Raw genomic sequence first — 26612 nt, forward strand, 5'->3', positions numbered from 1 at the left:
ACTAACTGAAGATCCTAGCACATGCTGTTAGGTAGCAGGAGAACATACTACCCATATAACAAACCCTGGCAGGTTTAATGCCTAAACAATTTATCGCAGGTAAAGGAGAATTACACACTTGGTCATTTCATTCATAATTACTCCAAAACACTGAAAGCCATCTACATTTTCAGGGACAATACATCTTACACAAACCAGACCTCTCCATGACAAAAGGAGGGTCTTGAAAGGACTGCTAGTAATTTTGTTGGAATTTGGGAATCTTGAATTTTAGACTAGGAGTTGGAATTTTGGACTGAGGACTTGGATTCCTCCAAGAACAGGGGATACCCCATTTTGTTTAACCAACACAGATAGTGTTATCATCCTACAAAGTTCTCCTTTTCTCTTGTGTTATGAAACCTCTATATCATTAAGGACTTCTTTCAACCTGTCATCAAGTTCCAAAAACAAGGATAGAATGTCAATGGGCCCCATTACAAGTTTGGCGGTAGCCTTGCCGGTAAAACCGGCAGGCTACCGCCGAAATTGCAAATTATTCTGGCACCTGGCAATGGGAAAATACTGGGGCATTACAGCCCTGGCAGACCCTGCATTTTCCCATTGCCGGGTGCCGTTAATAATCACTCCCCATTCCCATTTGAGCCCCATGGGGATGCAGTTGCATCCGTTGAGGTCTACTCACAGGTGGCGGTACTCCCGCCATGTCCTTGTTCCTGGACTTCCTAGTTACTTGCACAAGATGCCAAAGAAATAATCCACGCTCTCAAGTGAAAGCTTCATATTTCCATACCAGAGTTTTTACAAACTGTGTTACCTCTTTGTGCATCTCAATGCTTGTTTGTGTTACAAACTTTCCAATGTATTTGGTTAATAAAATACAGTCTGTAATTTTTTATGAACAAATGTATTTGTGAAAAGACCAAGTGCAATATCAGATTTACTTTAATATGTGTTTTAATCAATGTATTGTATGGAAGCAGTTTACATTACAACCTCCTTTAGAAAAATCAAATTCAGAAGGAGAAGAAATGCATTAGTGCCACATACATGGATAATGAGCCCATTCAAACAAGATATGCCTCTCTAAGAGCAGGATAATTAAAGCTAATCATTAAGAACTTCAGGTAACTAAATGTATTTGGCGATTAAATGATCATCATCGTGTCTTCTTTCTATGGAACAAACAAACTCTCACGGAGTGTCCTTTCATGAGCCCACAATGTATCAATTTCTCTATCTGGCAGATGAAAATGTGAGAAAAAACAGAGAAAACAATACTTAAACATGAACTTTATTATCTGTAGTTTTTATAATGACTCACTTAAGAGGCCAACTAATAATGTATAGTCTTCCTGTAATCCTAACAGGAGGTAACAATAACCACACTTACCATAGTTTTTAAAGTGTTCAGAGAAAGCAACGTAGAGACCTTATGAGGAACATGAAGGTGGATGAGACAAGATGTGACAGATCCACACTGAGGTTTAAGAGAAAACTCAAAAACGGTAAGATTGGAAGAATCTCCCTATACTATTTAGGACATTAGTAGATTTTAAGCAACATTTCCTACATTCATCATGACACTGTTTGTAGGCCTGACAAAGTCTATTTAGAACCTGAGTGTCATTGGCATACCTAAAGAATCGGAAACCAAAAGTATAAATTGATGAACCCTGAGACACCCTAAAACGTAGAAGAGATGTATCCATCTAATATAAATAAATTCCTGGCAATGGTTGAGATAGGAATTAACTGACAAAAAGCCATACATCTGAGACCAATCTTTCCCAAATGGTGTAACGGTGTATGATGGTCAATGTTGCCGAAGGCTGCAGAGAGATCTCATAATATAATATCCAAGAAAGCGTTGCCATTGCTAACTATTCTAATATTGTAAGATCACAAATGGGAAGGGGTTCAGTTCCCTTCGAGGGAGAAATTCCAACCTGGTAGTAATTGAGTCAATTTCAATGTGCAAGGCTAATCCTCCTCTAGCAAAGTTGTGGTGTAAAGAAGAAGATAGATAGGTTAGTAGTTTAATAGGCAGAGAGGGTTCAGAAGCAGCTTTTTTAGAATAAGTATTGTAACAGTGCTTCTGAAGGTATGGAAAGAGACTCAAACCTTTGTACCCTCGTCATAATTATTCCTAACATCTTGACAGTAACCAGTGACTTGGCAAACATACACAATGAAAAATAGGTTGGGGATGATCGACCCATACGGGACCTTAATGTGGACAATCCCAGTAGCATGACATTGGAAACCACATTGAAATGCTTCGTCTTGAAATTTAGGAAGGAATAAAACAGTTAGAAAATACAGCCACCAATATCCACTCCAGGTTTTAGGAATGGGTCAAAGGCCCACAACAATCAAAGGCTTTTGACAAATGCAACATGAAAATGGCTGAAATACATCTGTCCATTGACATGATCAAATCATCCACCCCATTCAGATTCTATTCAAAAGCTGGCTCTAAAATAGGACTTCGAGAAACAAAAGGAGCTACCCCTCTCCATGTATTATTCAAGCTGTTAGGGAGGATTCTCCAGAATGGCTAATTTCCCTTACCTACTGAGTCCCTCAGCAGCTTTGCTGGATTACTAAGATTTTGTTTTGTCACCTGGTATGAGTGTAAGCTTTTTCTTCCCACTCTTACATGTGTTTTCCTGTGTATGTTTAACATTTTTTGTGTTCATAGACTGTGGGTCCTCACCTACTCTACAGGCATCATCATTTTACTGTGTGTTACACAGCACCTTCAGTGCAGTGACACAGGGTGTCTTTTAGACTTCCCAACTCAGACTCCATTTTCTGGGACTGACTACTACTGTTTCCCAGAACATATAAAGTTGCCATTAACTTTATTAGCCTCTGTAAAACCACAGACCCAGCACACCCTTACATAGAGTACTGGAAAGGATTACTAGTTATCCATTTTTGTCTGTTTCTCTTGGAGCATTGTTTCGCTCCCTTTTCATCAAGACTTGGCTGGTGGCAGTGGTAACTAACCTATTTTTCCTACCGCAGTTATCTTAAATAACCTTCGTATTGTTTTAGGCTATCTTAGTAGCCTCAAACTTAAACCCGCTAGACCATATATGTTTTATTATTGTTCTGGCTGCGTTTATTCGCCATTTCTTTTTGTACAAGTATTTCTCGTGTTTTACTCTGTGCGCCAAACCAGGTTTGATTCCTTTGTTCACCGTATTTTCGCAGGCTTCCACGCAGAAGCCCTACTTAGGCACCTGTATGTCTGGGGGGAAACAGGATGAGAGGGAGGGGTTTAGGATTCCCTGCACAGGGTCTCCTTGGAGACACATGTCGCACTCTGAATTGATTGGCTGTGGTGACTGTCCCGGCGGAACAGCCACCCTGCTGTGTGATTGACAGCCAGGCTGTGTGAATGGGGGAAACCTGCATAAAATGCAGGTCTCTAGGTCTGGAAAGGCAGAGTCACCACTGGAACGAAAGAACCGATGAGGAGCTGACGGAAGAGGACCCCTACCACGGCTGAACCGCCCGGTGAAGCCCTGCTGCAGGTCCGAATCCTCAAACTCCAACGACAGAGAAGATCCTCCAGGAATCTTCTTCCCCGGAGCTGGTGGGACCAACCAGTTTGCCCAAACTGCAAGTCAGGACTCCCTCCTCTGGTTGAATTCGCTGTACAGAGCAACAGTGGGCCAGAGAGTCAGGAAGGTCAGATCCTGCTCGGGTTTTAAGAGGAGGACCATTTATTTGTTGCTTTGCTCCGTCCAGTCTTCCTACTTTGTGTCAGTCCGACAGTCGCTTCAGGAACTGTGAGTCTGCAGGAACTACCAGGAACATCCGCCTCAGCTGCAGCTTCTTCTCCATTTAAAGGTACTGTGCAAATCCAGTTGTTTGTTTCGTTCAGCCGTGGTGAAAGTGTTTGAAATCTTTCTCCATTCCGAGGGCTTGTCCTTCTCTACTCTTTAATCTAACGTTCCTGCTGACCAACTTCGCCTGGTACTCTTGGCAAAGACTTAACCGTAACCTACCCTGAACTGTGTGATCTTGAGTAAAATACTTTTGTCCCATTGACTTTGGCACTAAGCCTTTTTAATCTGATTCTATCATTGTAGTTCCTCTTTCTAGATTGCCCTGCTTACTTACTTGTTGGTGCTGCTCAATTTCTGCCTAACTTTGTCTTTCCCTCCCTTTTAAATTTCTGGAGTGCTATTTTGCTCCCACTTCATTTGTGAGCTTAACTTGTCTGGAACCTATTGAGAGTGGTGTGGTGTATTAAGTGTGTGATTTTTTTAAACTACTTTACTTTAGTGAAATGTTATACAACTGATGTGTAAATACATGTATATTCTTTTACTCAGAAACCTTGAGTCAGTGTTTGTTTGAATCATAGTAATTGCTGTCCTTTGTATAACTATTGATATTGCTCACTTGCTCTTGGGATAAGTGTGGCTGCTCAGCCATCGCTACCACTTTTACTGTGTAGTACAGGCTTGCTTGTACCAAAGGTGCATTTGTACTGTCACTTGTAGTCTTAATTGTGTGTGGTGTTCCCAAAGGGTACTGCATATAATTCTGCCTAACACAAGCTACCTCTCTTTTACCATGTGTAGAATCATTCCAGACTGAACGAGATTCCAGATGCCGGGCAATTCATCGAGTTTGATGGAGATGCGGGTGGCGGAGGTTTGTGCATTAACACAAGAAATTCAAAGAGAATTCGTCATGTATATTGCGGACTACTTGATATGTGCAAAATGGGATTTAACCACAGTTCCCTTGATGACAAGGATTTCCTAGATAACTGGACCTGGATTGGTTCAGGCAGTCATGTATGTTCTGTGTTGTATTTGATGATGAAACATTAAAGTGGGACTTCTCTCTCTCCATTTTAGAGTATGAAGTAGTATGTATATGTCTGGTGGCACACAGTTGGTTACCTGTTGGCAGCAAATAATATGGACTGGAAGAGTCTGTGGTTATATTAAGAAGGTTTGAGGATCAAAGGTGTCATATAAATGTCTACCTGTTTGTGAACACAGTTATGCCTCTACAGGATTGCGGGGTCCCAAGTCAGTCTATAGGCAAATTTGCAGCTTGAAGCATAGGGTGCCCACAGTATATAATATACAATATGTTTATTACCCGTACAATTCCAGTGAAGGAGGGGAGACCTGTTATGGTTACCGCAAGGGTTGGAATAACCAATGCATTATTATTAGAGCTTGGAGTTTAACATAGCTGAGTTTCCCAATGTTTGATACTATAGAATCCTAGTGCTGTACTGCCCCAGCAAAGATGTTATGTAAAGATCTTTTAAACATGTGTATAGTGTGTGCTTATATGTGAGACTTCACTATAGTTCAAATATCCAAAAATGCCTCCTAATCCTATGCACATTGGTACCTCAAGTCAATACCCGCTTACCATAGGTGGAATTATCTGCTGGTCGAATACACATTGATAAACCCCACCCAATCAAAGATAGCAACTGCAGTAAACCCTATTAGCAAAAGGTAGGACACAGAGCTTTTCTGTTACCCTTGTTCTTGTTAGCCCACTAGCGGGTTGCATTTGTACACTGTTCAGTTTGGACAATGCTAGCCTGAATATGATGACACTAATGTTCATGACCTGTACTGTGAGGAACCAGGAATGAAATGCGGACACAAAGGACTCATGATGACTGCTATAATCTTTAATTTTAATAATAAAGGGGTGAAAAAGTCACTTATCTAGGAGGTATTTCCTTACCTCAACCAAAAACTAAGGCCATGTCCTATGTCAAGATGTCCAAAGCAAGAACATACTGTGCCCAAAATCCTATCCTAGCCCTCTCATTCTAAACGTAACTCTAAGATGTTAAGTGAATTGTCTTTGGCTTGAAAAGTGCACACATGTTGAAGTTCAACAAAAAGGTATACATTCAACAAAGGCTCCAAATGGACAATGATCACAGTTCCAGGGAATTACTTCCTTCCACAGGTTTCTCTACAGCAAAACAAAAGTTCAAAAGAATAACCCGGTTCTTTTTAGCTCAACCAGGAGAATAAACCCATCCTCTTCGTGTTGAAACTCACTCCAGGGGAATTTACTCCCTTACCCAGGTCCTTTCCACATGCAATGCAGTTCAAAAACCTAAGGGCATGAGTCTTCCTTGGGATTCTCTTATCTAAAATACTACAAAGGCAGTTCAAAATCCTGAGGTCATGAATCTTCCTTCAGATTCCATGACTCACTAAAACACCTGGTATGCTCTCCTGCCAAAGTTCTCTCACATAGTTTCTTGATACAATTATGGTGCAGGTCCCAGACTCGCAAAGCACCTGGTGTACTCGCCTGCCAGGGTTCTCTCAACTTACAAAACACCTTGTATACTCTCTTGACAGGTTTCTCCAATATCTTTTCCACTCTCTCATACATCTTGGTATACTCCCCTGCCAAGACAATGGGCCTCATTCCGAGTCTGGCTGTATCCCTGCTGGTGATACCGGCGGGTTGCCACCGGACTCAGAATAATTTACCAGTGCCTGACTTCCCAGTGCCACCAGGAAATTCCAACTTCGGCGGACCTGGAAATCAGGCGCCGGCAAGTTGTTAATCATATTGGACTGTATGGGAGTGGAGACACAGAGGCACTGGCACCATTAGAAACAGAGCCAGTGCTTCCATGAACAGTCTGTCTACTGCGGCCACACCACCTGGCAGGGTCAGACCTGTCGGGCACAGCGGCCATGGCAGACAGACTAGGAGTTTGCCGATCCGGAAACAAGGGTGCTGTTGAGCTTACCAGCACCCTTGTTTCCAGATCGGCAAACTCCTAATGAGGCCCAATATCTCTGAAGGTATGATTCTTCCTTGAGATGGTATACTTCAACTATTACACATAGGGTGCGGGTCCTAGACTTGCACAACACCTGGTATACTCTCACTTTTCACTCACGCTGTCATCAAGGTGCATCTCCTGCCAGGACAACCTCTAAAAGGGCATGATTATACCTTGAGAATTCATTTGACCATATGCGATTATGTGTGCAGGCCCCAGACTCGAACAATGCCTGGTTTTCCCAAATTCACTTTTTGTACACTTAGTTTTCAGATTGTCCCTGTTCCCTTTTAACTGTCTCGGAACCGAGCCCTCCCGTATTGATTTCTCTGCAGTCCATGCCACAAAGTGCCCAGGTATCCCCTTTTTGCTTTCTTCAGCTCACTGACATTATTAGGCTTTGGTATCCTCTGCATGTGCCCCTCTCCTCATCGGTCATGCTTCTGTAAGCATTGGCATCTCCAACACTCATCGGTCCTCTCCCCGCACTGGTGTAAGCGGCAGAGCTTCCCCTGATGTGTGTATCGGGTCAGCGTGCTGATCAATCTCATGTCTCTTCTTCGCTGCCGTCTCCACCTGACAGCTCCCGTCCCCCGCAAACACTACCTGTTCAGGTCTCCGTCTCCACCTGACAGCTCCCGTCCCCCGCAAACACTACCTGTTCAGGTCTCTCTCCAGTTCTGCACGGCTTCATCTTTGGAGCTGTTTGGAGCCAATCAGATTCCTCCAACAGCTGGACCAATAATTTCAGTCTTGCTGAGTATGCTTCCTTCTGATTGCTCTCTTCCTCGTGTCAGTTTTTGTTACTGATAACACTGCAGGTTGTTTGCGAGTTCTATGACTAAGTGTTGGAGAATATTGAGGATTACTGCCACAATATTCCATGACAGCACTGAAGTACTGAACGGGTGTCCCCTAAAATGGAATGGAGATACCATGTCTCACCCAATGATGCCACTTCCCCCCCCGAGTGGTCCTCACTCAAACAGCCACCCCCAGGGTCAGGCTCAGCTAGCGGCTGCTCTCCCTTGGCCACATGAGGAGAGGATACCTCTGGGAAAGGAGTGATGACACCATCAGGTTTATCACAGTACTGTTAACATACAAACTGCACATTAATCTTGCACACAGTTCCTCGTGCAATCCCAGATATGCAAAAACATAATATGTCATAATATCCCTCTCTTCTTAGGCAGTGGTGTGCAGCTCCTCTTTGGATTCACAACAAAAACGTGATTGATGAAAATTGATTAATTATTAACGGGTGAACGTGGTAAAGAAAACAATACAAAATGTATCAAAACTCCCTTGCAACCCAAACTACATATCAGTTTCAAAGAACAAAATAGCCTAAACACACAGAGTTGTTGTATGGGTAAGCATTCATGGGAGGTGGTATAAATGGGAGGTTCCAAGAGCGGTATTGGTGGAAATCAAACCCCAAAAAGATAGTGAATCCAATTAATCAATTCCTATATGAGGCTTTTAGAAAGATCAGTCTAACAGGCACATAAGAAAGCTTGGATAAACTGTACTTAGAATGTCTAACAAATTTGGAGAAAAAAAGACACTTCTTGTGAAGATTTGATAGCCAAGCCAAACCAAATTTGATTAAGTTGTTCGATTGGTGTAATCAATCTGAGAAAATACAAGAGTTTAAAACATATAATCATTATGATTATGCAAATAATAGAGTTAATACATTGCCTGTGTATTTCTTTCTATTGCCAGTTCGTAGGATCAGAATGACATACCTTTTAGAGGCTAAACATCATGTGTGCCTAGAGATTGTTGGTTGCAGAGATTTGCATCTGACATAATAGTGTATCAAGCTGAACTATTATGGGCCCTGTTGTTGGTAGTAACAAATCTGTAATCATAGTACTTGCTCACTGTATTAAGGAGGCATATCAGCTGCTAGGTGACATTTCTATTGAACAATTGTAGATTATGTTATTGATCAATTCATTGTATTTATTGCACAGTCTCTCTTTATTGAGAAAGTACATTAGCTGATATGTTCAACTGTGTTCTACTTTCTTTAGACTGTGTGATGATTAGTTGATAGTATAGACTGCTTGAATAACAGTGTTTGATTAGTCATATTATGGATCATGTTGATTCTTGGATGTTTTACATGTATAAAGTTTTGGACGCCTCTCAAATAAAACATAGTAAAAAAACAGTAAGGATTGTTCTAGACAGTACTCTATTCAATCATGTTTACAAAACAAATCTCTGTGACGTTACAGAAGGGAAACAAAATCATATACAAGTCACCTTTATTGCCACACCAAAATGTTCACTTCTGCTTACACTGCCTGGCTCTTTCCCTTCTGCAAGGAAATACAACCATAACCATGCAACCTTCTCTGGTACGGGTGGGCCCAGAGGTATGTCCAAAGGTTATGCTGCCAAAGGTCCCATGCTAACTGACACTGATAGGTAAACAAGCTGAAACATTAATGGGGGTTCTTTGTGCCCTTGTGTAGAATGACGTGGATTCACAGATTGGAATATGCTTTTTTCCGTTGGCGGCAAACACAAGACAGAGGTGCATGTGCCTAGTCCACATATGTAATCGTGCAGACATAATATTGCTACCAAAGGTTGTTCAGATCAATTGGCAGCGGTTTTCATTTATTATAAGCTTTCCATTCAATGCATTTTGGTTGTTTCTAAGCTGATCAAGTGTTTCACAAATTGATGTGGGCAAAGAACAAATGGTCCATTCCGAATTCTCAAGTTTGAATAGTGTTTCGTCAGTGCTTTTATCATATGTAACTTACCAAAGTTGTAGGACACTTGGAATCCGGCAAACCCAATACCGCCGTCACTGCGAAACTGGAGCAGAAGAGAGTTCCCAGTGGAATTCAATTGGGGGAAAAGACTGGATCCGCAGTATGATCCTATACGTTTGGCATTATAATCAGGACCATCGAAAATAGACAAGTAGTCATACATGCAGTTCACCTCATTCTCAAGGTCAAAATGACTGCACACCAGCGAGATCTGCGGGGTGACAATAGAAGGAAAGTCTATATTAGTAAAAAATGTTGATGTTTCCCCTCATAGAAGAATCATATTGTGCCATTAAACAATCCTTGGCAAAACCTTGGAGGATTTGGTAGTGAAATGCCAATTGCTGCCTCAAATGCATTAATAATGCTGACATATTCTGGCAATGGACTAGCCTGCATTTGGCATAGTATGTTTCCTGACAGACCACCTTTGCCGAATTAGGGCCTGTCAAAATAAATGCATCTGCTCTTTGTGTATGTAAATGTGTAGTGTGGTCTGAGCAGGAAATGGACGTGGTGAGGGTTTGAGTGGGATAGTGACTACCTGCTCAATACAAGGAACAGGAAAGAAGGCAAAGGGGTGGAGTTCTTGGGGCTGGGTCAGTCACCGCTGCAATCAACGCAAAGGATGATCAGTGATTTATATAGCAGGAATATGGTAGAAGGAGTGTTGCTGGGGTCCCTAATGGATTCCAAAGAGATGGAGGAATGAGTGGGAGGATGGAAGGGCACTGGGTAATGGGGATGTGGAGTGGGAGGGAGGTCCTGCAGGAAAACCAGCCATTCCCAATGTGTGAAAGGTTTGTCAGAAAAGTGGCTTTTTATGCAAGCAGATGGAACTGTATGAAGAATTACTTCCATTGTATGCCATGTACTGCTGAAATGCTCTAACAATTAAGCAATATGACCCGAGCGACGGAGGCATTACCGACTCAGGTAATGCCCCGGGCCCATAGTTATAGTTAACGAAGGCTCTGGGCATTACCTGAGTTGGTAATGCCCCCGCCGCAAGGGTCATATTACTATTAGTACCCCGGCCTGCAATATCTGCATGACCGGGGCACTAAAATCATTTTTTTCTGTCACAAAACGCTGCAGCGTTTCGGGACAGAAAAAAAAAAGAAACAACCAACAAAATGGTTGCCGGGAAAGGGAAAACAGAGTCTGTTTTCCCTTTCCATTGCGGCCATCGGGAGCGGACGCGCTGGGAACACTTGCGCGTCCGCTCCTGAAAAAGGATTAACAAGAAGGTAAGTGGGGCTGGAGGGGCAGGAAGGGACGAAAATAAAAAAAAGGAAAAACGAAACAAAAAAACGCACCTGCGTCCCCGGTGAAGGACGAGGGAAGCCTCCAGCCGTGTGGAGGCGCAGAGCGGGGATGGCCCCACTCCAAGTCTACAAATGGCTGGAGGCTTGCCTCGTCCCCCGCCGGGGATGCAGGAGCAAGAAGGTAAGTGGGGGTGGGTGAGAGGAGGGAGGAAAGGGAATTAAAAAAAAAGCCTTACCCGAGTCCCCGGCGGGGGGCGAAGGTAACCTCTCAGCCGCAGAGAGGCTCGGAGCTGGGACGGCCCCGCTTCCAGCCTCCTCATTGGCTGAGGGGCTGCCACGCCACCCCGCTGAGGACAAGGTGGCTGGAATCCTGGCCGAGAATCAAAGGATTCACGGCTGGGAAAGGACCCGGCGGGAGCCTATCAGAATGCGTCTTGCATTCTGCTTGACTCTCGCCTGGTACTAATATGCCATAAAAATCTTCTAAATAGACAAATACATGTGTAGTCATGATTGGAATATTTGACTAATCTTTGCATTTTACAGGTGCCCTATTCCGGGAAGTTTAACATTACATTTATTGCCCATTATCTTAACTACAACATATGAGGAAACTCACTTTTCAAATCTCCTTTTAGTTCTTTTTTCATAAATCTATTTTATTTCTGCTTATGTAGTGCTTCATGTGGTGTACCTGTAGCTTTTGAGCACGATCATTCTAGCTGTTACTAATATCAAATTTCATGGAATCCTGACCTTGGATGGATGAAGAGATGAGTCACACTTGCCAGGAATTTAACCTTTGCCATGGAACCTAGCCTCATGTCAGAGGCGAGTACTTCCGCACAAGCTATCCACTTTGACATCATTAAAAAGCAATACATTTTTAACCATCACTAAGCCAGAGAAAAAATGTATGTCCTTAAATTCCACTGACCTGCCAACTAAAGCGCGCCGGTGTGTGATTCATGATATTGTTTTTTTGCTTTATGTTGTCTATTTGTCATCTTTACATTTGTGCTGGTCCAAAAAAATAAGCTTTTACCTTTATTGACTCATGGGTGACATACCATAATAAACATGTATTATTTTCCTACTGAAATTAAGAAAGGGTGCTAGTTGCTTGATTGTTATTTTTTACGTTTATTCATTGCTCGAAAAGTAGCCTCTTTACACTGCCCTCTACTCTAAAACCTCGGGAGTTGGGAGATATGTTACCTACTCTAAACATATTTTCTCGGGACATTGTCACCATCTGTAGATGTCTCATTCAACTATTAAGGGAGTTGTTCATTGGCATAAAACTAATGCCTTGAGGTGCCTACAAAAGATAAAATGGCCATCTACGGTAGCTTTTTCAAAAGATGTTTGCTGCTGCTTCTAAGAAAACCCTTTCATTTGTTCTAACTTGAACACTTAGGAGCTAATTTTGAAAAAATTAGCAATTTTGAAAAAAATATGTATTTGCACTGTGAAAGGGCAAAAGGCAGCATACAAGCGTGTATGCCACATTTTGCCCTTTATTTTTGGACTCCTCAGTCCAAAGTGAATAAATGCTGCCTGGAATGCTGGCGTTACAGGTAGCATTGACTTTTGATTGAGAGCACTGCTTGCCATGCTCACATAGCAAGCAGCACTCACAATTACAATTAAACACTCTCTGACATGCACACATTTTGGAGAGCCTTTAATTGTCATTGGTGAACACTGCCTCATGGCAAGCAGTGTTCACAATGTACAATAAATGCTGTCCAGCATGCAAGCATGTCGGACAGCGTTTATTTGTCATTGTATACATCAACTGCATGTGAGCTTGGCAGGGGACATTTACAATTGATCCCTATGGGGTCTGTCTGCTTTCAGTTGGTACGTGGAGCTGGCTGAATCCATAGGGATCACCAGCATTTGAGCCCGCATGAAAATGTATGCTGGGGCAAATGCTGGAGAATTTTTATGGCTGAGGGGAAAGAGGTGGTGGAAAAGCAAGTTGCGTTCTTTTCATCCTCTCCACATTGCAAATTATTGAAAATGGGGATAACGTTAATGGAAGGCTTAAATGCCTTGCTGTTAGGCTTTCCATTAATGTTGTGCCCCCATTAAACATAAGCCCCCCCTAGTGTTAACAATTGTGCAGATTTTGAATACCTGGTGGAGGTGCATCAAGTCAAACTTTTAATAGGGATTTGAGATTCATTCTTGTATAAAACAGTGATACAGTCATTCTACACAAGAAGCATACATTGTGATACAAACACAAACACTCCCAGGGGCATTATGAAAGCTGTAGTAGAACCTCCTGATTTTTAATGATAATAACTGCTAATGATTTTAGTACCTGATCATATGATGACTCACTGACAGACAACAATTTAGCAATTGTGAGATCACCACTTAGAAGCAATACAATCTCCAGTGACTTCTCATAAAACAGGATCTTGAAGGAAACGAGTGCCAAAAATGAAAGTGAAAGGCACTCATCATGAGTGCCTGTGAGTGCTGCAGGTATCATGCTGAAGGTGGGCTGGATTTACTGGCTGGTGAGTAGATATGGTGCAAGTTTGTTCCGGGCAGAGAGTTTGGTCCTCCCCCCGAAGTAAAAAATAAAAGAGTTGATGGAGAAGGCTGGAGGGGTGCCATGTGGTGGATTTAGGACATGGGTTAAGGAGGGCAGAGTGGGAGACACAAGTGCGGAAGGAATTGTGGGGGAAAGGTGCGCCTGCGACAGAAAGTAGAATAGGCTGAAAGAGAAGTTGCCTAAGCTGGGAGGGACTAGCAGCCATAATTGCACCCAGAACTAGCACCAAAGTGGTGGTGGCAGATGTGTGAACAACACTGTTAAATAATTATTTTGAAATGGAAGGTTTGTGCGATTGCTACATTGAACATGGTTGCAATAGCTGTCATACAATGTTCCATAACAATGGATAACATGAGCACATTATGATGATACAGAACAAATTAAGGCACTACCATGCTATTAAGTCAACAGCTGGTGGGAAATGGCCCGAGATTAGGGTGTATGATGGATGTTATGGCAAATGGCTGTCTACTGCCTATACAAAATCCAAATGTTTGGCTTGGCCCAAGCTTATTTATATAACTGATATCCAACCAGACAATTCAAAGTTCGTGGTACAAGACACAGATTTGTCTTGACAAGCAACACGATTTAGCAGTAAGGCACTTTTCTGTTTTAAAGATGCGGGCCAAGCTGTGGGCAATTGTCTGGAATAGTCTGGGGTCAAAAGCAACCCTTAGATTGATATAGATACAAGAAGATATTCTTCCTTAAATTACGTCACAGAGTTATTAAGTACTGTTATGCCCTTATTGATCCAGTAATGCAGTAGTCTTCTTCTGCCATTTTTTAAGCAAAACTAGAAATTACTCATCTCCACTTCTCTGATTTTTCCGTTACAAGGCTTTATATAAACTCAGTGACTGGGAGTGTTTGAAGCCCTCATTAGCAGGCCTCAGGTCTTGACTGGCTTTGTGTAGTGCTTTTTACAAATGTGCCTGGTAATAGTACATATTGAACGTACCTTATATCCCACTGGAGCCATAATGATGTAGGTGCAGTCCCTTCCAGGTGGGTAGTTGCTGGGATAGTTTGGTGAAGTAATGGTCCCTGGTGAGCTAACAAACCCACCACCACATTGTGCTGTGAAATATTTTAAAAAATAAAATAAAATATGCATTTTTCTCCACTCTGACATGAATCAACAACATGACCACAACCTTTCCAAATTTGTCTCTAAAACCAAGATTACATCTAAAAGGTGTGTATGCTTGCTTGTCGCTATGCAGCCTGTAAAAGGTCGGGTCTTGAACTGTCTTCAATTAAGTCAAATTATCATAAAGCACCAGAAAACTATCCATTACCAAACTGGGAGGGTTTGCTGGCCAATCAGGAGGTTTGGAACGCAGGCTATCCTGCATGGTACTTTGTGGGGGGAGTGACAAACTTTTGGACTGGAAAGGCGCTGGTTGGGTTTGATAGTCCAGTATTTGTTTGTAGGTAGTTTGCACAAGAAAATAGATGGTCCAGGTTGTTGGTGTGTTAAACATGAGATTTATAGGTTTATTCCTTGTTATAATCAGCACCAATGAAAGACATCATTGGATGTAAATGTAATATTCATAACATGATGATATGTTACACAGCCGACGCGCGTTTCAACCTAAGTCTTTTTCAAGGCCAATTGGGTTTGGTGGTTGAGTTTTCAGGTGGAATGGGCTGGTCCTCCCAAGTGTGGGTGCCAGAGGGCTGAATAGCCGTACTTGGCCGGGTTCGGCAATGCTGTTGTGTGGAGTCGTGGATCGGCTATCCTGCATGGTACAACCCTGCATTCCAAGCTGCCTGGCCAGCCAGCATCCCTTCCCTTCCTATCGATGCTAATGGTGTGTTTTTTATCAAAGGAGAAAAAGAAACGTACCCTTGTTGAGCATGCTGATGACCTCACAGAAAATGGAAAACGGACTTTCCTGATAGCAGCACTGCACAGCGGCTAGGCATACAACAATGGTCATTTTCTTTTTTTTAAAGAAAAAACACAATTGGCATGAATGCAGGAAAATACACGGTGGCTAATGATGATATTACCCTCAGTGATTGGCCATCACTGTCAGTAACGGTACCGCTGCCCTCTTTAAGGGACCCCCGCTTCAGTTGGCTCTTTTCAATGGGTGGTGGGCTGTTACCAAAAGAGTCAGCCGGCCACCTCGGTTAATATCGCCTCATTAACAACCTAATCGGCCTTGTCACATTTTTTTGTTCAGTATGATGTATTCTAGTTACTGCCTTTGTTGTGTGAGTCAGTCAAATCTCTGGTATCTTGTAGTGATCACTGACATACACCTATTGTCCATATCGTCTACATGGTCAGTCATTGAGGGCCAATTAAATTTAATTCCTCTTTACTTTGGAGTGAAAAACAGTCCATAAAAGAGGAATCAATAAATGAAAACATGAAAAGCCATCCAGATGAAAATACAATTAAATACATGCTCAAAAAAAGATGAAATTAGGAAATATGAGGTACATATGAAAATACTCTCATGCAATTCTTGGCATTATGTTTGTAAAACAGTTCATAACAATTTGAAAACAAGTTCATCTTCATTACTTAAAAAAACAAATATAAAATACCAAATAATATTATCAAAATAGACAAGTTGCATCACAAACCATTCTCATAGCTTTAATTAGATACTATTCTAACAGATATAATACTAATGGTTTCTTGCTCATCATTGGAAAGAAAATTGCCTGCTAAAATCATGCCCCTTAAAATCGGAAGGATTGTTCTCTCCTGAATATGCTTGGACAATTCACAAAATAATATAAATATGCCACGTATTCCGCCACCACTGGATCATATTTCCACCCATATGAATCATTTCCTGCTTTACTTCACTTGCCTGTTTCTCTGAATTGTGTTACATTTTGTTGTAAGCGAACATCCATATTTTTGTGTAACAAGTGTAAAAAAGGCTTGCAGATCCTCGTATATTTCAAAATAGCATGCGTTTGCACACCCAGCTTCACTAACTCTTGTTCTTCGCTTTGTATTTTACAAAATTCATGGCAAGTGTTTTTGAATATTCTTTCAAAATTATACTTATTGATGAAGAATTTTCAAGAAATGCCACCAGGCCCATGGTGCTCAGTTGTTTTTTAACATCACCTAACATTGGAATCTTTTTTGCCACATCACGTTGGCTGGGAATGACTTCACACTGACAGCCATATCAAAAGTGGTTTTAGCCTCAAATAATATTTCAGGCACATTGCTTTAAGTTCTAACTGAAATTAAAACATTGGGGACCCTTTGGTATTTTCTGGAGGAATATATTTTCAAACATCTCCAATTGAGCAGTCCTGGAGTAGCCCCAAGTGCCAGCCCCATATGCTACAGTTTCCACAGTTTTTATTCTGGTAACACGTAGCCTGGGATTTGCAGGGGAGTACCCAATGTTCTTTACGAAGGAAAATATGGCAGCATTCAGCTAGTGAATGCCTTCGAAATATGGTTCCACCATGATAGTGATCTTGAAAAGGTAACACAAAGATAATAATACTTATTTTCCCTCTCCAAATTTTGCTTCTTACACCAAATAACCAGGGTCATTAATGTCCTTCTTCATCAGTTTAGGTTTTGTGATGTTCACTGATAATCTGTGTGTGTCCATGAACTATGAACATGTATTAATGAGAATGTAAAGGGCTGTCAGAGTGTATGGTAATACATCTGCATCTTCTGCATATAATAATAACATCACCCACATTAGTGAATTCTAGATCCAAGTCATTAATGGAAGAAAGTGGTGCTAAAATGCAGTCTTTTTAATACTCCTCTCTCGGAGGAGGAAGGTGCTAATAGCTTGCCATCAAGACCATGCCTGACCTTAGTAGTGAACTCTGAGTATAAACTTGTTACAATGTATAATAATGCTATGGTCATTTCCTTGTTCCACAATAATGTCCACGCTTGTCTCCTGTCCACACAATCAAATGCAGATGATAGGTCAATGAATGCCAAATATATTGGGATTCCTTGTCCCAGTGACACCTTGACAGGTAATACATGTAGATTTTGAGGCTGTTCACATGTGCCTACCCCTTCCCTAAAACTGTACTGGATATCGGCTATTGGGTAATATTCGTTTGCCCAATCTAAGAGACAAGTATATATTAGTCTTCCAAATTATTTGACTGCCTTGTCCAGTAAAGATATAGGATGATAGGAGGATGGGTCCACCTACACAAATGGGACAAATATTTCCTGCTTCCAGGAGTTAGGAACAGCAATGTCCTTGCCCATTAAATTAAATAATGGTGTTGGGTTTGGATCCCAAAACCCTTAATCCATTTTACACAAATCCACTGGTCAATAATAAGGACCTAGGATTTTTCTGCTTGCCACTTTCATAAGTGCTTCTTTAACTTTCTCATAATGAAAGATTAAAGTTCCTTTTCTTCTTTCAACTGGGATAGTAATTTCCTCACTAGGACACTCACTTTGTACTTCCCTAAGAAAGGTTGATTGGTACAATTTGACAAAATTCTTTACCCATACTGTCTCCATTATATTTCAGTAAGGACCTAAAATTTCTTCTGAGCCTTCTGTAGTCTCTGCTGTTATGAACACATGTCTGCAGCAGTTACCACCTGGGGTTGCCTCATTTAATGCCTCTCATGGCCTTTCTTTTTGTTCTTTCATTCCATGTTTTAAGGTTTTTGCAGGTACACATCTTTTTGCCAATATATGCACCTTATCTTGTGTCTCTTTGGTTTACCTCAACCAGAAATTCTGTTGTGTGTGTTCTACATGCTGTATTATATCACACAAGCACACTCTGTTTCCTTCTCTTTCGAATGATCTCTCTCGTCAGGAGAGGACTCAGACTAGAAATCAAGTTTGAAAAGGAATGTATGATGTCTAATACACCCCTGAGTGATAATACTGTCCCATCACGAATACAGGTTGAGATGTTAAACGGGTACCACTTATGACCAAAGTGAGAGGCTGACCATTGTAATGCTTCTCTATTGCTTACTCCTGAACTGGATTTGTGGACAGTTAAATCAGTTCTCATTCTTGAAATTACATCCATCTCAAAATCATATGAACAAAACAAGGAATTATAGTCACATTTTGATCACTCTACAACCCTCATATCTCTCACCCTGTGCCAATCCTCTATTATTCATACCACAAGATAATCTATGGTATAACTTTCCTGCAATTCCACATTGTAAATTACCCTCCAAGGGACATCCAGGCATTTTTGCAATTTTCTGTTCTCAGCCCTTTCTCGTACAAACAAGCCAATACCTAATTTGCTGCCCGCCCCTCCTGTGGTCAAGCAGTGATGTATGTAGTATATTTACCATCACATCATCTTCTTAATCAAAGGGGTCCAGATCACTGTATGAGCTGTCTATACGTTATAATAATCTCTGCTCAGACCACCTACACCCCCCTATTCTCCAGAAAGTTATCACTTATAGGCCTCAAGCCATCAAGTGATATTTCTTCATGTGTATGCTGTGTAGCATTATAAAATGTTGATGTTGTAATGCACAAAAGTAGTTAAATGTGATTCTTATTGCTAAAATTGTGTCTGTAACAGCAAGTGTTACAATTTGACATATTTTCAAATTCCTGGAGATCCAAATGATGAGACCCTCATGCTACAGTTCCTCTACAGACTTGAACATATACAAATAATACCATCCAGCTCTATTTCCTTTTCTGACCACCTTTCTTGGAGCAACGCAACATGCAATGAGCTCACAAAAGTAAATACTACTTCATCAATCATCAATTATTCTTGAGGAAAGTCCTACAATATTCTAACTTCCAATCCATAGAGTTACTGCTCTGCCTGCCTTAGGTATGCCCGCTGTCTGGCTTGTAATATGCCAGTGGAATCAATCAACCTTGTCCAGATCAGTTTTCTCCTCAATCTATATACACAAAGTACTGTTGATGAATAGAATCTGCTGCTCCACCGATCAGCCAACATATTTATTTGATGGTTCTCAACACTCTTGTGAGCCATATTCCTGTGATCACATAACGGGCTTGTAGAACCAATTGCTTTTCTAGCAGACACCAAAAACTATGTCCAATCAAAGTTTGTGTGATCACCATATGACATCTGCCCCATTTTTTGCTGGACCTTTGTGTGGCCTCCCAGGCCCTCCTTTAATCTGACTGGTCTATCTGCTGCCCTCTTCACGTATTGACAGCAAAAAAGCAGTTTGATGGCTTCAAATTGCGGCAAAAATGGCCTTTTACAAAACCAATTGCGGCAAAAAGGCTGTGGTTTTGCAGCTGCAATCCATGCAATGGATGCAGAGGCCACCTCCGCAACCAATGGACCTATTATACCATTTAAGGGGAGCAGGGGACACCCCCGCAACCCTCACTCCCGCTAAATGGTATAATGGGTTCATCTTTACCGGGTCAAACCACAGCATTTTTGCCGCAATTTTTTTAACAAATTACTTTTTTGCTGTGATTTTATTACTGCACACCAAAAAAGCCTGATGGAATGGCCTTAATAATGGAACTTTGGGCTTTGGTGCATATCATAATTCTTTTTATATTTTTGGTGAAGAGCAATGCACTGATGTAATAACTACAGTCTTTCTCCAACATCTTGTTCCCGTTGACAACCCAAGCCACTCTCCTCTCCATCAAAATATAATGATTAGGTTGCCAAATTCCACCCCTGTCATTGTGTTGATATATTGCATCACCTTCCTTATCAATGAGGTAGTTCCCCCATCTGGTGTACTCTCAACGGTGGGACCCCTATGAAAACCAGAACCAGGGTAGCAGCTTGTGGATGCAGTCTGGAAACCCACGTTTCCTGCATTGCCACCAATGCCATTCTATGTGGCTTTCTTTATCTTGGTTTTCTTGTGCCTTGTCCTCAATCCTCTCCTCAATTTTGCTGGACCCCTGACATTGCCCGCCGACACTACTCTACCATCTCTAGATTAGTCATGTCAGAAATATTTCCTCTGGTGCTGAATGAGGATTGAGTTCTTGGATCATCCACTTGGCTTTTATACCTTAACTGCAATGCTACTACATGGGCGATACCCCTCAACGATGGAGATTGAATTAATTCTGCACTCCTCGATACTTAGCATTTTGATGCTATAAATTGGTTCACTTGTTCATCTGTCTCCATGCATCAGGTTGTAAGAGCTTTACTCCCCCATTCACCTTGTTTACCATTGGTTTTAGTACATCAATCAACATTTTCAATATAGACAGCTGGTTAGCACACAACCCAGAGCTCTCCAGGAAATTGACCTTGCTAGATAAGGTGGCCATATGGTGAAGGTCTTCCTTGGATGCTGCCAAAAGAAAGCAACGAAAAAGCATTTTGTTCTCTCTGCTCTCACCACAGTCCAAGTGTACTAGATTCATAGGGTATCTTTGCAGGGATCCCTTCCTTGCCCATTTTCATGACTGCTATATACGTGTTTTCTTCTGACTCTCCAGCTTTGTTGATCCATTAAACGTTCCTTCCCTTCTTTGGCAAATTACCTCTCAGTGCTTCGGGTAGACCAGAGAGGATCCATCACTTTTCCTTTAATTTCTAGTTCCCTTTCACTTTCCCTTTCACTCTGCCTCACACGATGGTCAAAGAAAAAGATATTCAGAACAGCTCTTGAACTTTGAAACCTGGAGTCTGGGAACAGGTTAATTGTGATTGTGTGGTCTGTTGTAACCAACAAACATTGACGCACCTGGGTCTCAGTACCAGCCTAGATGCTGGTTCATTCAGGTGACATTTCCCTGAAACCACCACATCTACACTTCGTCTATCATTGTGCACCTTTGCTGTGCAGCTATAACGGCTGGAGTCCTTGATTGGGATAGGTCAATTATACAGTCCATGATCACTGCTACATTGGAGCTGGACAACTTGCCAGGCTTAAGGGGCTCACTGGTTGAGGGCAAGGCAATCCCATACACACTGTTAAAATGGCCTACACCCCTTTTTACTACCACTATTTCACAGCAATAGAATATTTGGTGCATTTTCAATTCTCATTAGTCTTTGTAACCAGTGGGGATGTGAGCCAGGTTATAACTATACTCTTCATATTTGCACTTACCTTGCCCGGGACCATGCACGCAAAAGTTACCAAATATAGAATGGTGTTAATAGGACATTAAGCCCCATCCACAGCCAGGGCTAGGGCAAACCACAATGTTGCATGTTCCTTTTTGAGCAATGTTTGTGAGCACCATTGCTACGTCCTGGTCCTGTACATCAGACTGCCCCCAGATGAGCTCAAAAGAGGGGGAAGACAAAAAAGTGCCTCAGCAGCACCAGAATGTGATGCCAAATTGTCATGATGGCACAAAGACAGAGGGCAAACAATTTTACCTTTAGCACATACCGCCTCTGCCGCCTCACCTCACTATCTTGCCACTATCTTACTTCCCCTTAGGCACAGAAAAACTCAGCAGGACCATCTACCATAGCATAGTTAAGGTTGCTTACCTCGAAGAAGGAAGTACATGGGGGGATAGAGGAAAAGACCTGCTAGCGTCCCAGATCATTGCTTCATGCTGCACTACTTCCATACAACGGGAGAAGTTACTTTTTACACACCACTGATGGTCAATGTTTGCTCATGCTATTTGCCAATGGTGACTTTAATTCAAACAGTAGTACCCCTGATTTCTTCACTGAACAACTCAGTAATCATAGGCACCCCGTGGCCCCTCCTATTTCTTTGTGTTCTGTGATAATCTGAGAAGAACTGTAGGAAATGTTCCTCATCAGGACAGACAAACAGACATTAAAACACACATACAGCCACCATCCTTCCCCCTCACTCTCTGGCAGGCCTCCCTTGGCCCTCCTCCTATCCCCAACTGCGAGGCCAAGAACCTTGGTATCACCTTTGATTACACACTTTCCTTCGCCGCCCACATCGCTGTTGTCTCAAAAAAGTTGAATTTCTTACTGTACCTCCTCAGAGGTATTCTGCCTTTACTCTCCTTCCCCCAGAACCTTACTGTCGCCCAAGTTCTGGTTCTCTCTAGGTTGGACTATTGCAACAGCCTCTTTCTTAATCTACCTGCCTCTACTCTCCACCCTTTGCAACTTATCCAGAACAGGACTGCAAGACTTGTCCTTGGCCTCAAGCCCTGGGATCGTATCTCTCCAGCACTGAAATCTCTACATTGGCTCCCAGTTGATGCAAGGATTCAATTTGAAACCCTCTGCATTGTCCAGAAGGCTTTCTGGGGCCTGAGTCCAACATACCTTCAGCTATCCCTCCGCAAATACCTGCCATCTTGAGCTCTTCCCTCCTCCACCTCTAACTCCCTCAGGGTCAGTCGCTTCTCAAAGAAACAAGCTGGGGGTAGATTTTTGTCTTCAGCTGGGGCCTTCCTCTGGAACAGCCACCCTACCACTCTAAAACTTGAGGAAAACCATCTACGGTTCCGGAAGCACCTCAAGACCTTCTCAATGTCACTGGGCCTAGTAAGATTGTTATTTTTTGTTCTCCCCTGTTCCCCTTCCCTTGCGTGTCGTGCTCTGAAACACTTGCGTATGGGCGCGATAGAAATAAAATAACAATCAATCAGGTTGCTCAGAATGCAGGTTTTACCTCCTTGTGTAAACCTTCATTTTGAGCTGTCTGCCTGCTGTCCCTCCCTTTCCTCAAACCTCACTTTTACATTTTAAGAAAAATATATACCTGCAGCAATTTTGTGTTTGGCCTTCAAACTCAGACCACATGTCGTCAAAAGCAGCTGAAGGCTATGGAAATAGAAATGAGGGCTCTGACTGTTTTGAAAATGTCCTATTTCCTTTTTCCATGGCATCCATATGTTTTGACTTTTGAAGCATTTTGCCCTCCTTTTTCATTGACCTCAAAGAACAAACTTGTTCTAGAAAAGTTAAACATTCCATTCAACTTATCACCTAATGCATTTGGGCTGTATTTCCTAGACATCTGGTGTCCAACATACTCCTAAATGCCTTTGTTTTACCAGGGAAATTAAGTTGGGATTCCTGGCACCTTATGCCTAGGAATCCCCCACCCCATGATAAAATGTTCTGGTGCTGCACAGGGCAAAACCTGCGATAGAATAGATGAGTTTGTGCTGCAGAGATCCACACACAATTACAAGTCTAGTGTGATGTTTCCAAAAGAATGAAGTGAAGAAACTAATGTGATGCAGCAGGTTACAAGAACTGCCAGGGGAATCACACTGAAAGCCAATTACTGATTCCTTTGTGCATGGATGTGTAATGAGAATTAGGTGTACCTGTACTGAAGGAGGCTTTGAAGCCACTGGCTGTGGTGGAGCCATCGGTCTTAAACTCCACCAGCATCACACTTCCAGAAGAAGTAAAAGGCGGGAGTTTGCCAGTTCCACATGCTCTGGTCAGTAAGACTGGGGATGCATCGCTGCCACCATCATAGATTTTTACATAGTCTGAAGTGCAGTCTGTGGAGGACTGGAGATCAAAAGCATCAAACTTCAAATATACCTGCAGATACAAAATTGTCAAATGAGACCAGCAACACTTAAACTGACTCCAAAACTCTGCCCCAACTGCTCTAGATAAGTGTGCACATTAATAATTTCCCTACTACTGATTAATAAAGTGCAGTAGGTCAGTGGCGCTTATTGAGATAACATACTAACAAATGATACATAATGAATAGAGCTATTATTTGTAAGTTTCCTGCTGCTATCATTTGTGTCAATTAAATAGAATGCCAAGAGTAGCCAAAGAGGCACTGCACGTCCTGTGGCCCACTTATCACACTGCAGGATATGACATCAGTTGATCGCTAAATCCAATGACATCAACACTGGTGATACCACAAGATCAATGACCTTTATGAATCAAAGAATGAAGTCTGCAACACAATTACCCCATTAATTTCGTACTGGAACTGCCAGCAAATGCAAGAGTAGCAGCCATCGTATGTATGGAGAAAGGGGTGTGTGGAGTGGAGTGCAGTTAAACAATTGCTGTACATTTCTTAGAACAAAGCATTCCTGGTTAACCAAGAACAGGAAGAAAACAAAGCAATCGAAACTCTCAGGAAACACAGTTCAGTGTTAAGTGCAAGAGAAGAACCCAGATTTGGAATAATTGATGCTGGAGATTCTCAGGAGTGTTACTTCTTGCAAAGTTAAGGAGGTGTGTGATTGGGTACAGGCTTAAGGAGGAGGTCAAATGACTGAGGCAGGGTAGAAAACAGGCCCCAGAAAAAGCCTATTTAAAAGGAGGTTTTTCAAAAAACGTTTGAATCTAAGCCTGTGTACTAATGCTCTTAACATGTTGAGTATTTTGTTTCAAAGCCTTGAGGGATTAATATGAAGGACATCCATCCATGATATAATCTGATACATTTAGGTGATGGCCAGGAGGGTCTCATCTTTGGATCTTTGCTTCCTAATGGGGTGATTGGGCTTGAGAGGGAAATTCAATAGTTGGCCCCTATTGTGGAGAGAATTTTGTGGAGGATGCAGTGGTTGATTGGTAACTAGCAGAGGGCCCCATGCCCATTTGTGATAGGGTCATGAACGTTGAGGTCTAGAAGCAACCCTGCCACTAGATGGAGATCACAGTCAAGATTCATTGGGCTATCTATATGACTGTTGGTATGTGGTAGTGCGCTTGTGCAATGCAATGCTTGCTGTGGTGTTTGTGTGGGCCTCGCCTGGATGGACGTGGCTTTTGTGTCATGCTGGGAAGTGTGTGCCCTAGTTTACTGCCAGCAACAGTGACACTTTGCAAAGCATGCGTTTTGTGTGTATGTGTGTAATAGTGATTGTAGATGTGTGTGTGTCTGTGTAATTCTGAAATGGTGGTGTGTGGGTGTATGTGTTCAGTGATATGGTAGGTGCTTGTGTGACCTGCATTGCGGTGTGGTTTGTGTGTATTTTGTGCACAGCTGTGGTGATGATAGTTGCTTGCTGGGATGAATGGCTTGATTTTCCATAGTAAGGAAAGTTGGTACTAACGTTTGAGTCGTTATTGCTTTGGGCTTCTACCTCCACCTGTTTTTTTCTCTACCATCTCGCCCAAGTCATACTCCACCTCATCCTGATTGGAGGTAACTCTCTCTTGCTACCTTTCCTTGCTCTCCATCCACCACCTCTTCAAAATGTCTCCCTACCTCCCCCTAACGCATTTCCACTATGTCCCCAGAATCTCTCTATACAGCCTCTTTCTGTACGTTAAATATGTCCTGAAATATCTTTCCACCTCCTCTTGATGTATTTACCCTCTTGAGACTCAAACCTACTACTACACACACCTTATAATTGTTCAGCCTCCTCCGAACACATTCATCACAATCCAATCTCTTCCAGACTCCCACTCAAACTTCTCACCACCCCTGACGGGGAGCATTGGCTTATATCGCCCTGTAGCCAATACACATGAGTTGGACTCAATGGGAGTGTCTGCTCCTGTGAAGAACCTACAAATTAGTTGTTCTAAATTGGTTCATCTGAATGGAATGTGTGTCTCCATAAAGAGATCACTCAATTTTGGCATTTACCCGTCTTTGTGATTCAAGTTTGTCCCCCATGGTTTCCAGATGAAATTAGGACACCAGACCTGTGTTTGTATGTTGTAAGGGTATGTGTTATGGCAGGCGGTGGAAACGCTTGTAATGATGCAGGCTTGACACAAGATCAATACCCAGAACAGAGTGATGCTGATGTTTTCTGTGTTGGCTCATTGAAAAAAGTAGCACAAAAGATTTCACTATGAACACCCATTCTGCACAGCCTCTCTAAGCTGGTATTGCAGAGACCATCCCCTGCAATGTGACATGGACTAACAGAGGATGACCAAATGACCCTCTGAAAATCTATCCCTGGCCCATCAATTACTAGTTTAAGGAGTTACAGGACCACCTTGGTAACACCAATAGAACACCCCAGAGCCAAATAGTGTACCCTGTCATAGTTTATATATGTCTATGTATGAGAGAGAATGAGTGCTTGATTGCGTTTGTGCAGTGTCACAAAAGCTACCTGTGCAGTGCTATGAGATGAATGTAGAATGGATCTAGCCAAAGGAAAACGTCTGGCATATGATGATAATTGGAAAGTGGTGAATGCCAAATACATTTCAATACACTGCCTACATTATAGCCGATACTAAGGACTAAGTCAGTGTTCATTGTGTGTACGCTTT

At 42.1% G+C, this 26612-nt stretch overlaps 1 protein-coding gene across 7 annotated transcripts in view; it reads right to left on the minus strand.

Annotated features, from left to right (window-relative positions):
• The window catches only part of LOC138503495 (embryonic protein UVS.2-like), a 293734-nt gene that overhangs the window by 24799 nt on the left and 242323 nt on the right, over positions 1–26612 (minus strand). For all 7 annotated transcript variants that reach the window (XM_069623275.1, XM_069623273.1, XM_069623271.1 and 4 more), the window contains 3 exons: positions 23711–23936; positions 14429–14547; positions 9607–9829 (listed from right to left, as the gene is read on the minus strand). In XM_069623275.1, the coding sequence (XP_069479376.1) occupies positions 9607–9829; positions 14429–14547; positions 23711–23936 (568 nt within the window). The remainder of the gene's footprint in view (positions 1–9606; positions 9830–14428; positions 14548–23710; positions 23937–26612) is intronic.

This window comes from Ambystoma mexicanum, chromosome 11 (genome assembly GCF_040938575.1).
Source record: "Ambystoma mexicanum isolate Mex_15411 chromosome 11, UKY_AmexF1_1, whole genome shotgun sequence".
Taxonomy (NCBI): Eukaryota; Metazoa; Chordata; class Amphibia; order Caudata; family Ambystomatidae; genus Ambystoma; species Ambystoma mexicanum.